Source organism: Cariama cristata, unplaced genomic scaffold, assembly GCF_000690535.1.
Source record: "Cariama cristata isolate BGI_N322 unplaced genomic scaffold, ASM69053v1 scaffold15368, whole genome shotgun sequence".
Classification (NCBI taxonomy): Eukaryota; Metazoa; Chordata; class Aves; order Cariamiformes; family Cariamidae; genus Cariama; species Cariama cristata.
In genome coordinates, this window is record NW_009631813.1 from 9,689 (window position 1) to 23,940 (window position 14,252).

At 38.0% G+C, this 14,252-nt stretch overlaps 1 protein-coding gene across 1 annotated transcript in view; it reads right to left on the reverse strand.

Annotated features, from left to right (window-relative positions):
• Positions 1–3,327: 3,327 nt before the first annotated feature.
• The window catches only part of SULF1 (sulfatase 1), a 64,107-nt gene continuing 53,182 nt past the window's right edge, over positions 3,328–14,252 (reverse strand). Inside the window, exons 12-19 of the mRNA XM_009706130.1 lie at positions 13,691–13,787; positions 13,514–13,608; positions 13,044–13,109; positions 12,386–12,558; positions 9,946–10,088; positions 9,719–9,842; positions 8,785–8,818; positions 3,328–3,506 (exon numbers count right to left, since the gene is read on the reverse strand). Of these exons, the coding sequence (XP_009704432.1) occupies positions 3,476–3,506; positions 8,785–8,818; positions 9,719–9,842; positions 9,946–10,088; positions 12,386–12,558; positions 13,044–13,109; positions 13,514–13,608; positions 13,691–13,787 (763 nt within the window). The 3' untranslated portion in view covers positions 3,328–3,475. The remainder of the gene's footprint in view (positions 3,507–8,784; positions 8,819–9,718; positions 9,843–9,945; positions 10,089–12,385; positions 12,559–13,043; positions 13,110–13,513; positions 13,609–13,690; positions 13,788–14,252) is intronic.

Sequence of the window (14,252 nt, forward strand, 5' to 3'; positions counted from 1 at the left end):
TTTCCAGCTGAGGAAGATGCGATCTTCTTCATTTCCCGAGTGAGTACTTCAAGCTCTCAGGTAAGGAGGAAGGACAAGTCGGGTGAATGGATGGACCACACTATCGCACCATTCCCTTCTCTATCTCTACCCAAGCATTAAGAGAGAAGAAAGTGTCTTGCTTGGTTCTTTCAAAGAAGGGTACTTTCAAAGAATGGAGGGCACGTGGTCGATGCTGGATAATTCCCTGCACAAAGATGGGAGAGGTAGTTGTATGAGACCTTGCTTCTACTTGCCTTTGTCCTTAAAGCCCTCCCAAACTTGCTGACTCAACCTGCTCCGCACCCTGTTTTGAAGTACATCTTGTGTTTCCCAGTGTGCTTTCCAGGGACAGACATCTCTCGGGGGTCTATCTAGCACTGCAACGGCTGCTTTTTGAACACTTAGGTTGATCCCCTTTCCTGATTCCCACAAACATCACCTGTAACTTCATGTCTGCAGGAGCATCAGTGTCCAAGAACTGTGTAGAAGAAAGAAAGAGTTCAAGAAGCATCGCTTCAGAGGCTAATTTTAGCTATGAAGTTAGTCTTACTCACAGACGACCAAACAAACATAGAGTGCAAGTAAGAGAGAGTTTACCTTGAAATCTAAATTCCCTTTTGGCCGACTCTTGTGCAAGAAGACACTCCTTCTGACGAGGGACCGGTGGTCCACTCGTGTGAAGCCCTGCGTGTTCGGTTTGCTGTCACTGTCACAAGGAGAGCTCTGCAGGGAGGAGAGAAAGCGGCAAAGCAGGGGACGGTACCCTGTAACATTGCTTTACTTCTGGGGACCGCTGGTTGTGCAGCTCGGTGCATTGACTTCGAGGAAGAAAGAATCGGATGGATTGGGAATCAAAAAAAAAATCAAAAAAAAATCACAGCATGTCTTAAACAAAAAATATATATTATTCACATCTCCAGGAATAATTTATAACTGACAGAATGTAGCGTGTTATTTCATTACCCATTGCTTTAAATGTGGATTGATTCTTAAAATGGAAACTGTAAACACATTTTTTAAATAAATCTTAATTAGGAGGAAAACTGGATCATCTGGACTTCTCTGAAGCAGGTAAAGTAAAACACTTTTTATTTCAAGAAATATTGCTTCTAGACTTTCCCGAAGCCAGAATTGTACTATAAAAGTATCACAGAAATATTATACAAGATTTAAAAACACAGTCTGTGTCCTAGTAACTTAGAACCTATGTACAAATAGCATCATTCATGACCATAAATACGTTTTTCTATCAATCAGCCCATGACACATACATCAGATAAAGAGCTAGTAATTTTAACATATTTACAGAGTCCATCGAAAAGACTGCTTCTCAAAATTATTAAAATCCTACTAAAAGAATCTCCTTTTTAAAACGTTTCAACTTAAAATACAATGTAATGAATGTAAGTTTAACCTGCAGTGCTTGCAATAGCCAAAAAATACTCACTACACTAAATACCATGTAACAGGTAGGAAACACACCTGTGAATTGGACGCCGTGGAATTACATCTGTTTGAGGTAATTCTCTTTTGTTGTTGTTGTTGCTGTGCTAATTATTTAGAAATTTATAAAAAAGCAAGGGAAGATGCTAAGTTTTGAGTAATACAGATTTTCAAAGTCATTTTTGTATGATATTTTATAAAATTTAATGTTTGGTAAAGTTCAAGAAAAAATTTAGAATACAACAACAAATAATAACTAAACTACTATTTTTTATCTCATGTGCCTTTTGTATCTAAAATAATGTAAATCTAACATGATTTTATCATTCCCTTTAATGCCTGTTCAAAACAAAAAGAATTTAAGTCTCAAAATGATAATAATGCTGTCAAGATACCGTTCAGGATAAGAAAAGAATCAGGTGTGGTGACAAAAGCGTATACGTGTTGATGTAAACCTTTCTACCAGTATCAGCAGAAAAAAAAAGCCAAAAAACCTCATGGATTTTTAATACTGACGATATCAACATATAGGGAAACAATCCAATTTAAACAAATCCTTCTACAGTTAACAATCATTAGCCATACCTTTCTGAGAGTAAATTTAGTTAAAGTAACAAAAACATGCAGTATTTTTGCTAAAAAAAAATATTCAGAGAGTCTTGTTTCCACGATCCATGCTGTTTACCTCTTTCCTGTCAATCTGTTTATTGGTTCCACAATGACATGAGACAACGAGCAAACTGAGAACATGTATTAGATTCATAAATGGTATGGCATACAGATTTTAAAAGTGCATTTTACTTAAAAGCATGACATTAGGAATTTCCAGTGGTTAAAATAATTTATGAAAAAGACATTGTGCAGACAGATTGGGTGGACTGAAACACTCATTCGTGGTGGGGTCATTTGGAAATAGAGAAAGTAACCTCTTCTAAGAAATAATTTTTAGCTTTCGGAGAATGTGCTACTGCATTTGAGAGTTAACGCTGTTTCTTTTTATTAAAAACTGGAAATTGTACTTCCCAGTGGGAAGAATTACTGTGAAACTCTGTGCGTGTGAATGAATAAAAAAAAAATGCACACAGACAAATACTGAACTGGGCTCAATTTAGCTGCAAAACGTATCTACAATAAACATGGAATGTCAGTCGTCATGATTACCTTTATTAGTTTGCTAATAAGAAAAAGGAGAACTTGTTTAATGGTTTACAACTTGATCTAATCCAAGGAGAGTGGAGCTGAGGCACTGCCTTCTACATTTAGGATTTGTGAAGTTTCCCCTGCAAGACTCTGTTCCATTTTTTTAAAGAAAGTTCCTGTTTTCTGGGTACCGATAGACGAATCCCTAATGGATACGTTTACAGCCTGATGAACGAGGGGTTCGTCAGACCTCATGGGAAGATATATTTGATCTTCAAATATATCTTCCACAGTGTCACTGTCCTGATGAGTGTCTTTTTGAGGAACGCTGACAGATTGTAGCATGAAGCCATGCCGGGACTCCAACTCTATCAAACCGTTTCCACTGAAATCCATATCAAAATGGTCTGATTCTGTATCCTCCATCCATTTTTCAGCTCGATGATTATTCCTCCAGTGTGCGTCATTCAAACTACTTTTCTCAGGAATATCATTGTGTAATTCAAGTTTCCTCTCCTGACCTAAATTCACCGTGCTCAAAGTGAGGGCTGCAAAGTCCGTTGGCACAAGAAGCTGCATCTCTGCTGCAGGCAGGCCGCTCGATTCTTCAGCAGAAGTCATTTCCACCAAGGTAAACGGCGTGGATGATTCGTCTCCCTCCTCGTTGCTTCGAGCAGTGTTAGCCTTGACTGGTTTATTTTGCTGGTAGTAATTGTTCAGCAGTGCAAACATTCTATCTACATCCTTCAAGTAATTAGTCCAGTCAGCCAGACTAAGTCTATAGTTGTATCTGTATTCATATACACTTTCATTCACACTGTACAAGTCTTCCAGGCCTTGCCAGTCGATGTCATCAGTGAAATTGGGCAGGTTAGCCTTCCCATCCATCCCATAACTGTCCTCTGTTGAAACAAAGAAGAAACGGTGAACACCAGCTTAAAAGTGCAAGCAAAGCTTCCGCGAGTGTTTCCACGCCAATTGGCTTGAAAGCACCACTCTTCATAAAGTACGCAGCTCAAAATGTAAGACATTCCACATCTTCCGGCATCGGATTAATGATTCTGGCCTCAGGTGTGTTCACAGCTCCTGCTAAACACAGCAAGAAACCCCCTGTCTTCTCCTACGTCCTTGGGCTGAGTGAAAAACAACAAAACCTGGTCTAATGGGGCTTTGTGATGACACTCGGAGGTAAGTCTTTCCTCTGATATTTCAAGGCAGAAAAGTTGCTTCAGAAGATGAATAATCCACTTGCCTTTCCTGAACACTCCACCAAAATGTGCAATAACCGAACAATGGTTAAATATAAAAGACAAGACGAACTCCGAAAGCCGGTAGTGACCTGAACTTCAACAACGCCCACAGGAATTTGGTTTCTGGGTAGCTTCAGACGTATGGTCTACAAACCAACCAGCCACATTTTATTTAATAAATGATAGCCAAAGGTAGTTTTTTATTTACTTTGTAAATGTGCATTTTAATTTACATGGAGCAATTAGGGGAAATACAAGCTGTAAAAACTTGGAGTGAGTTAATTTATAAGAGTGCATCGCTCTGTAAAATAGTGTTAAATTATACATAGATATAGAATCTTCTAAAGGTTTTCTTTTTGTTTTTTAAAAAAAACTTTCAAAAAAAAATCTAACATCTTTATCAAATAATAAGTCTGAATAAAGGACATAGATATGAGTCGGTAAGTAGCAATGGAGCTGCATTTTATATTGATCACAGCAAAAGCAAAGACATGAAGGAAACCCGTTTCCAAAAGATTTTTAAAAGTCACTAAGTGTGTGAACTGTAGTGTGAAGCCCATTTTGTATTGACAAGGAACACTGAAGACCACTATTTCATTTAATTCACTACACAGACTGTCCACACTCCAAAGATTTTACCAACAAAGTGGACTACAAGGAAAAATTAATCAGGTAATGCAACAGCCTGTCAGGGAAAGTGGCAAATTTGTCCTTACAAATGACGTTGTAGGCAATATTTAGAAATTAGTTGGCTGAGATGGCTTATTCTCTTTCTGAAAATTGTACAGGCAGGTAGGCTAACAGCAATTACCTTAGAAGTTCAAGTGGCTACAGTCCAACAGCCTGAACTAAGCACAAATATTTATCTATATCGAGCCCTTCATCCCTACAGTGGATTCTTGGCACCTCCATTAATTTGTTTGCATTTTAACTTGCCCTTTCTCATTATTCAAGTAAAACAGAAGACACAACTTGCATCTATCATAGCTTATATTCTTTGCTTCTTTACTAGCTTGGGATTTCACAGTGGAAAGAATGTCTCCAATATTCGGTCCATCATATGGAAAGTCAGAACAATACCATTATGGTTAGAAAAAAAACTTGAGATTTTTTTATGATGAGGGGCCTTATTCTGTTCCCACCAAAGGGAGATGACTTTCCTTACTTGGAAACACCTGAATCTTTGCTCTTAATTGATATTTTTTCACTTAATACAACAGCTGTAAATATTTTACAATGTAAAATTTAAATATTTTTTTTTTAAAGCAAGTTCTAGAAATTTTTTTTTTTTTTCTGGCAAACAGTTGGCAAACTTCCTGTTACAGGAAGCAACACGAGCTTTTTGGATTTGGTAGGACAGCTATGACACAGCATCTTCCTTCTTTCTTTTCCTGAAGTAGACAAGGGAAATGAAATCATGGCACGGCCACATGAGAGCTATCTTCATAACTCAAATTACGGATAATTTGTTTCCTGAAACAAAAAATAATTAAATACTGCAGAGGGTTTGATAAAGAAGTGTTACTATTCCAGTGCTTAGAGGCATAAAGGGCCTATGAAAACATCATAGGAAGGGATGCATTTTTGAGGAATTTAGTCACCAAACCCTCTAAGATATTAACCACACTGCAAATGCAACAATATTTAAATTTTGCTCTGTTATTATTTGCATCGATAGTTTCTTTCTTTTTTTTTTTTCTTTCTTTTTTTTTTTTTTTTTTTTTTTTTTTTTTTTTTTCCCCCAAATCAGAGCCTGTATAGGAAAACAAACTGCTGGAGGAGCAGTCAGTGGCCGAAGCGGTTTGGTATGTGATGGCAGAAACTGGAACAGGAGTGCTGCCGTTAGACCAGTAACAGGTTTGGGGATGGAGCAGGGCAGTGGGGGGACAACGCAGGAGCCAGAAAGGTGCCTTTGGGTCCAGAGGAGCCTCTGCTCCCTGTCCCAGGCCGTGGGACAGAGGGTACAGATGAGCGAGCCGGGGTGGCAAGGTGGGCAGCGGGGAAGTCTGGGGACCAGCAAAGAGGAGCAGGGTTTCTCAGCAGGGCAATGGGGCTGTGTTGCAGAGAAGTTAAGATCAGCAAGGAGTTTGCTGTATTCCTACAAAATATCTCAAAGACTGAGTCGGAGCTACGTGGTCCTTCATGCTGGATCTATTTTTTCCTCTCTGAATGTGGCACTGATTCTGCAATCTCAGAGGGGTTTCACAGATGGGAAAGCACTGGGAATTGTTCTGTGACCTTCATGTCAAGCAGAAGAAAATAACTTGTTTCAACACATGGGATAGAGGTAACTTGTATTCATACATGTTAAGCAGGTAGGAAAGCAAAGTTTTAAGGTCCTAGAGCTGACTGTATGTTGGTTGACCAAGCAAGTCACCTCACAGTTTAATTCCACAACTTAGCAGTAGGCGTGACAATCTTCCCACTGAAATGGCAGTATACAGGGGGGAAGGAGAGAGGAAAGAAAAGATTTTCCCCTGTAAGAAAACTCATTAGAAATAGATGTGACACAGGGAAGTCAGATGCATTTGAGTAACAGCATGGCAGTGGTTTCCTCGGTCAGTATTTTGGAATTTCTCAGCTATGTCATAGACCCAAAAGACAGAAAGATTGTTGCTAACTGTTCACAGCAAAACTTCTTCGGATTTTTTTTATTTTAAATCAAGCATTAGCTAAGCTTCACTGCCTTGTTATCATACCCTGGAGTCCCATGATGCCATCCATGGCTCAAAACTAGTAAGAGATTTGGATGTATCTCCACGGAGACTGAAGACAAGTAGGTAAAATCATCTCCTTGGTGGCTTTGAAAAACCTCAGATAAGCAAGAGACGAGAGAGGAGCATGCGATTCCCACACCCTGTTATCAACCGTGTCGGCAGAGTCATGATCTGTCCATCAAAGGACACGGGTGACACCAGTTCTCTGCTGAAGCTCGCTCCCTACGTGTTAGCAGCCAGCACTATACTGGCTGTTTCCATACAAGCCTGTTGTCCCAGTGTCGTACTTGGAGCACAGGTAGTGCTGTACTAACACAGGGCATTTTGAACTGGAAATGGGTCTGAGTGGAGAAACCACACGATCTGAAGGAAGCCTAAGGGGTCGTTCAGATGACTTAGCAGCATCGGGCTTTTCCTTTCTTATTCCACTGCAGGCATCAAGAAAAGGATCCTCTAAGAGATCATTTGAATGATTCCTGATAAATGGGTTTTGTTCATTTAAATTTGTTTGTTTGTTTGTTTAGAAAAGAAAACCAATTTCCACCAAGGTGAGGCTTGAAGCAAAACGTTGAACCCGGGTATCTGTGTATATTGGGTGTCTGGAACATAATGGCACAGAGCAATATCACCTGTGTTACACTATACCTGGTATTAAAGCCAGTAGCATAATGTTTATTGACTTGGTATCAGAAGTTAAAATATTTTTGTTACTAAACAGTGTAGCAAGATATAACTTAAAGATTAATCCCATATGCTCTACTATTTCACGCAATCCTACAATTCAAAAATGCCATTTCTGTTAGATCTGTAGTTAAAATGAGGAATGCTTACAAGGATGTCTTCTAATGAAAGACCTAAAAGCATAATTACAGGGATTACTTTCTATCATTGTAGTAACCAGTTTCCACCAGGCTGTAATGAGCAATGCAAACAACTGGGATATAACCAAACAATTTTCCTAGATCCCAAAACCACTCAAGTGAGAAATACAAAATTGGCTGCAAGGAAAAAATTAGCTGCTTAAATCGGAGATTTATAAAACATTGAAATACATTGTCTTAATTGTTCCCTGGCTGCTGGGAGATAATGACAAGGTGCTTTTCAGAAGACCCTGTGAAAAAAAAGTTTTATGTAGACTGGTATATTCCTTGGACCCAGTTTACTTCTCAGGTAAACAATGTATATCCATACACCAAAGCGCATGGAGATGAATGTATAAAAGTATAAAACTGATATACTGTGAAAAGGTATCAAGTCTAAATATGACCCTTGACAGACTTTAATCTGTTTTTCACCCTGAGTACGAGTATTGCTCAACGAACAGCAAGTGCAGTACAGTTAAGACCTGAGTTTTTTCAGTCTTTTCAGGTTTTTGCTTTATGTTTGACTAGTTCCTTCACCAGGAGAAACTGGTCTCTGCAGGATAAACCTGTAGGTACGATGAGTATACTTGTAAACAGATAAACATACTTGCAAACAGCCGTCTTTCGTGTATTCCTCAGGTTCAAGCATTAGGTTTGAAAAACTTCACCTGGTGCCCTTCCTCAGTTCAAATATTACAACCTTTTAAAGAAATTTCATTTCATGCATGTGTGATCTGGTCTGATAGCATCACCCTCCCTGGCACAAAGGAGCCTCAGCTTTCTGCCACGCTTATATTGAACTGTCTCCTGCTGCCTTCTGACCACATGCTGCTAATATTGAGCCCTGCTTTTGCTTAAAGCAGCATCTGCTGACATTTCCTAAAGCCAGTGAGAAAATTTTACTTTACTTCCACAGGTTTGATTAGGCTCTTCACATATACCTCAGAAAACTTTTAAAGCACATTTGGTTTACGTTTAAAAAGCAGCTGTACAGACTTCCTAAATAAAACCAGAAAAAAACCCCAACCCATCCAAAATCAACCCAATAACAGGAAAACAACCCAAAGGAGGTGATTCTTTTTTGTGTCATTTTCCCTGAGGAAACACCTAAGAAATACAGGCATGAAATACGAGCTGTATGAAATCTTGCTATGACAATGAGCTACGTTAAATGCAGAATGGTAGATCTAAAACACAATGGCCAAGTTCAGTGTTGAGTAGTTAGAAAATGCATGCATCAAAAGCTATGCTGTGTGCAACATGGCAGGATACAGACATTAGTTGAAATGGACTGGAGTCATGCAATTATTTGGAAAGAAGCTGCTGAGGAGAATAAAAAAGTGTGGATACCTGTGTGGATCATAGCTTCCTCCATCTTTATTTCCTGATATAGGAAAATACAAGAGTAACTTTTGTTAGTGTTTAGAACTTGTAAAACCATTCACAATGTAGTTTTCCATGCACAGCATCTAATTCCTAAAAAGAAATGTACTGTGTTAAATAAAGACAGAGCTGCAGTCCAACAAAGATTTCCTGGAAGTTTTATATAAAAGAACCGAAACCCCACAGATTTTCAAAAATGATAAAACCCCTGAACAATTAGATATTGTAAAAAAGAGAAACATTTGTAGCTGAAGAAAGAGATACAAAGATGCAACACCACAAATTACGAAGAAGGGAATATTCCTGTAAAAAAAAAATCATAATATTCAGTCAACCAAATTAAAGTGCAATGAGTTCCAGAGTTATGAAGTATAAGTACCAAGCATTTTTGTACTCAGAGGCTCTTGGAAAGAAATATTGCCTTCCTCAAAAATGGAGGAGACCACTGCTGATTAGAAGTTTGCAATGTTAAGTCTCAGATGTGGTGTAGAGCCTGAAGTTGTTCATACAGGCAGACAGCAAATGGAATAAACACAGGATTTAATACCTCACCTGCTACTGGGAGGCAAAAACTAACCAAATAAACCCTGCAACAGAGAAAAGAGTTATGACTATGAAGATCTGCATATACTTGTTATTGATTAGCTCAAATAACATGATAACCTTTCTGCAGCATTTCTGTCAAATACTGTTGTTTGCCATCAATATCTGTCTAGAACAACCTGTGCAAACTTACGAAGAAGCTTCCTGGTCATGCGGTTGTGCAGGATGGGATACGTGGATCGTGCCAAACTATTCAGAGCAACACTTTGGAGAGTGACGCTTGACGGATACGATTAGTACTTAAGCAGATGAAAAAACCCGAGTAAAGTGGAAATAAACACTTCTATTTTTCTTATACCTGTTTCAAGTCCCTTTGGCCTTGGATTGCACTGCTTATAACCTTGACAACTTCGCAGTTCCATTAGCTGTATGTGTAATTGATTCAAAACGCCTCTTTCCACTGTGTGTACTGTATTCGTCAGCTGAGAAAAAGAGGAACGGAGGGAAAAGATACTTGTTAACAGAAATAAAAAAAACCTAGAGGAGTCTGGTGAACAACATTTTGTAACAGGGAAAGGGGTTTACCTGATAGGGATCAGTGTTCATATCAAAATATTCCAAGAAGCCAGTTGCAAACTCACAAAAGAGAAAATTGTGGGTGTCATTAACTGTTCGCAAACACCAGTAAGTGTTGTTATTGGAGCTTGTGCAAGCACAGAAAGAGCCCACTGTAATTAAAAAAACCCAAGTTATTAGTTTTTCCTGAAAAATAATATGCTTGTTTCTTCTAGTAGTGAAACTTCTATAGATTTTTATGTACTTAGATATTAGATCAATTAAAAAAATATCTTCTATTCGAATAATGTTACATTCTCAGCTAAACCAGAATGTTGTTAACGTAATTTTCACAAACATACAGTTAACAAAAGCAGAAGATAGTGAATCCTATAGTTAATGAGACAAATTCTGTTCTGAGTATTATACAGTTTATTGGGAATGAGCAGAATTCAGACAAAAAAAATAACATAAATTCTGATCCTTAAGATTTTTTATAAAGGTTTCATTGGTATTGCTTACTATACATGAGGATACCATTTCCCCCAACAGTGAGTAACCTTGACCTAGTAGAGCCTCTGAGATGTGAGTACAAGACAAAACTACAGAATGGTAAGCGCTACAGAGGAAGGTCAAATGGCTAGCTGATATCGTAAGTGAGATGGAAATGGCACAGCAGTCAAGCAAGTGCGAAGCGGTGTATGGGAATGAGGCAAGTGAGAGAGATCAGGCGATGAAGAGATGGGTTTGCAAGCAGGGAGCTTGCCTGGCACCTTGAATTCAGGAAAGATGGAAGAAGCAAGGTGGGAAGGGAGACCAATGGATAATCCTATGCCTCATTTTAGCTGCTCTTCCTTACTGGCTTGAGTTTTCCGCTTAACTATTATTTTGAACTGCAATCCCCCATTTTGTTTATTTGATACACAAATAAGAGGGAAATTGGACCTTGCAGTCAGGCCTTTGTAGGACAACCCCAAGCAATGTAACTGGATTACACCTAGTTTTCACTTTTCAACCTGAGGAACCTAGACCAGGCTTTCACTCCAGACTGAAGACACCTGGATCCAGGTGTCACAGTGATGGGAGCAGCCATAGAGGAGACCTGGGGATATCTTGTCTATAAGCTTGTTCTGCCAGCAGAAAAGGCTGTAAGAAAGGTATCTCTTAACTGTCAAATGAACTATTAACAAAGTTTTGCTGTAGAAGAATGTCTCTTTAATTAGAATAATAAAATATCAATATCACTTTAAATTTTTATTTAGATTTATTTAGATTTGTTATTAGTACTGTGATTAGCTGTAACAGTACCAATGTTTTGAACAAACTTCGTAAATATAGTAACGGTATTATAATACATTAGCTCTTCTTTAAATTATGGGCTGTGTCAAAGGGACATTTTTTTACCCCATGACTGTTGCTGAAGCATTGCCAGAATGCACAGCAATATGAGAATGCTTTTCGTAACTGTTTGTTATTCCACAGTTAAAACATAATAAGCCAATTTAATTGTAGTCTTTAAAACAAAAATCATGCATATGAATACTTTAGGAACATCTTGAAATGTAAAAAGCATATTAGCAGAATTCCTAGTGCAATCAGAACAGATTATCGCCAGGAGACAACTTCTTTCTCTAAATGAAAAATCGTTCTTAGCAAGTTTTCTGCTTGGAGTCAAATGTGTTGTAACTTGATCATCATTTGATCTTGAAGTTTTTGAAAGTAAAGTTTTCAGTCACTTCTCTTCCTGCACCACCAAAGATGAGAAAGGTATTGTTTTGGTAATGCTGAATACCGAGAAACGTTGAAGCATGCCTCAATAGGATGGTTATCTATATACCCTGAAGTTTAAAGGAACTTAAAATATTTTCTAGCTCTAATATTTTGTTTGTATACACCAGGTGAGTGTTCCACAGTTGTGATTTTTAAATTATTTTAGAATATAAAGAAATGGGAATAATGGGAAGAATTCATAATTTTTTATGATGTTTATGATATACTTTGAAATCAAAATTATAAAATTAAAGCAGACCTTTTATGTGCTGAAGTTTGTGACAACATTAAAGGTCAAGTCCCAAAAAGGATATGTGACAATTTGAAGAATAAAGTTATTATTAATAACCAGAAACTCAATTAAAATTCATATGAAATATTTGGTCGTCTTGATCTCCAAGAGATGACACAAATCTCAGTGGCTGCTTGCTAAAGTCTATGTTTTAGAGGGCAGCTCTCCTTTTTGTTTCTGCACTGTTTAGCATCGAGCCTCTTGTGCTAATTTCATGTAAATAAGTAATGCAACAATCACAAGCATACTCAAGCGACATTCCTCCTTCATACTTCAGGATAACGGCAACAACAACAGTGTTGCCAAGTGCCAGGTCTTCAAAATAACGCCCTGATTGCATGAAGTGGAAACCCGGTAACGCAGGAGAGGATAACCTAGATCATGTCTGCATGTGGACATAAGACTTACAGTTCCAGAACGGTGCTGTTTGCCAGTGGTTGTTGTCATGGGTAAAACACGTCAGTCCAGGAAGGCTACACTCGTCTCCTTTCTTCTGGCGCTTTTTCCCCTTCCTTTCTTTCTTCCTTCTCCGGTTCTCTTTGAACAGCTGCAGTTTGCCATCCACTTCCTGTGCTGCTTCTCTGTTCAGAGAGAAAGTTGGGCACGGCTGACAGAGAACAGTCTCTATTTGGTGAACAACAGCACTACCAGTTTTTACATCTTTCTGGCTTTTTTAAAGATGAGAGGATGAGAATATGCCCTTCTTCTAGCTCAGCTTCCATCCCAGCTGTTATGACAAGGTGTTCTCTTCAGTAAGCATGAGAAATGATGCACTGTTGCATTTAGGTTTAACTGGATCTTTTTAACAATCGTGAGGTCAAGCAGCTTCTGAAATGATTAATTTCATCCATTTTCTATCAATAGGTTTTAAAAATATTATCCATAAACTTTCACAACTCTGTCCAAACTACTCAAAGTTTCTTGTGAGAGCTTGCTGTATGTGACCTTTTCTTTCTCTCACCTCCTCCCTTCCCCCTCCACAAAAAAACCCCCAACCCCCCAAAATTATATTTCTCCAGTCACCAAAAAGCCAGCTCAGAGAGTGAGAGGAAAATAACAATCTTACTTGAAAGGATGAAGATGGCTCTTGAGCTTCTCTTGGGCTTTTACCCCTTTCTCTTTGTTGTAATAGCTACAGGGAAAATTATTAGGATTATCAAGACATGAAACAATTTTCAACACAAAACCAAACCAGAAACATACCATCTTTCACATGTTCTTAAGGAACTACATAGAATGACTTATGATTAGTTATATGTGTGTGAGTGATCCTATGCTAGATTATAGCAAAACTACAGCTGGGTTCAAATATGTTAGTAGAAAAGAAACATTTTTAATGTTAAAATTTTAACATTTATCTTCTTTTGATTCACAGTAGCTTCTACTCTTAAAAGGCATCTAACTAAAATGAGTACCTACAGTGGTTAAAAATATCAGTAAACTTTATGTTCTTTCTTTTCTCTCTCAAAAAACTTGCAAAATGTGTAAGCCTTAGCAATTGGTGCAGCTTTCAGTGTCGAATGCCATCTCTCTTACCTCTGTTTACTACAATCGCATTCATCTGGTTTTCTTCTTTTTAGATGTCCTCTAACTTCCCTCAAGTTCTTAATTTTGTCTTGGAGAGCTTCGATCTGCAGAGAATATTTCCAAATCAGAACTATTTGAAAAGGTAGCAGTGCAAAGACTTTGCTCAGATTTTAAAATACCTCTTACCTCCTTATCAATGTAAGCCTTGTGGTCCTTCCAGGCTCTAGCAGATTGGTACAGCTCCCTCTCACAGTGAATAGTGTCGTTTGGAAGAATAAAACATCTGTAGACATGAGTTTAACAATTAGGAAAAAGAATGTCAGTGGTTTCCCAGTTGCCTACCCATTTCTTCTCTTTCTTCCAACATTCCGAATCAATTCTTTGTTATATTCTGTTAAGAAATGAATAAACTCCACAATGTCTTCCTCATGTTTACTTAATAATATTAATAATTGCTTCAATCTGTTTTCTATGTGAAATGAAAAAATAAATCCTCATCCATGACAGATACTACGTGCTTGCTAAGCAAAAATGCAATGGCAATGTCATCTTGGAGATTCTGAATCGAATACGAAATGGAATTGAAACTGAAATAAAAATCTTGTTAACCAAACGTGCCATTGCTTATTTAACCACCAGCTGCTGAGAAATATATTCCTCTTGCCACATGAATGTGACCCATCTTCCAAGTATGCAAAATAGTCCAGAACATAGAGTCAACGGGCTGAAGATCAATATCATCAATAAA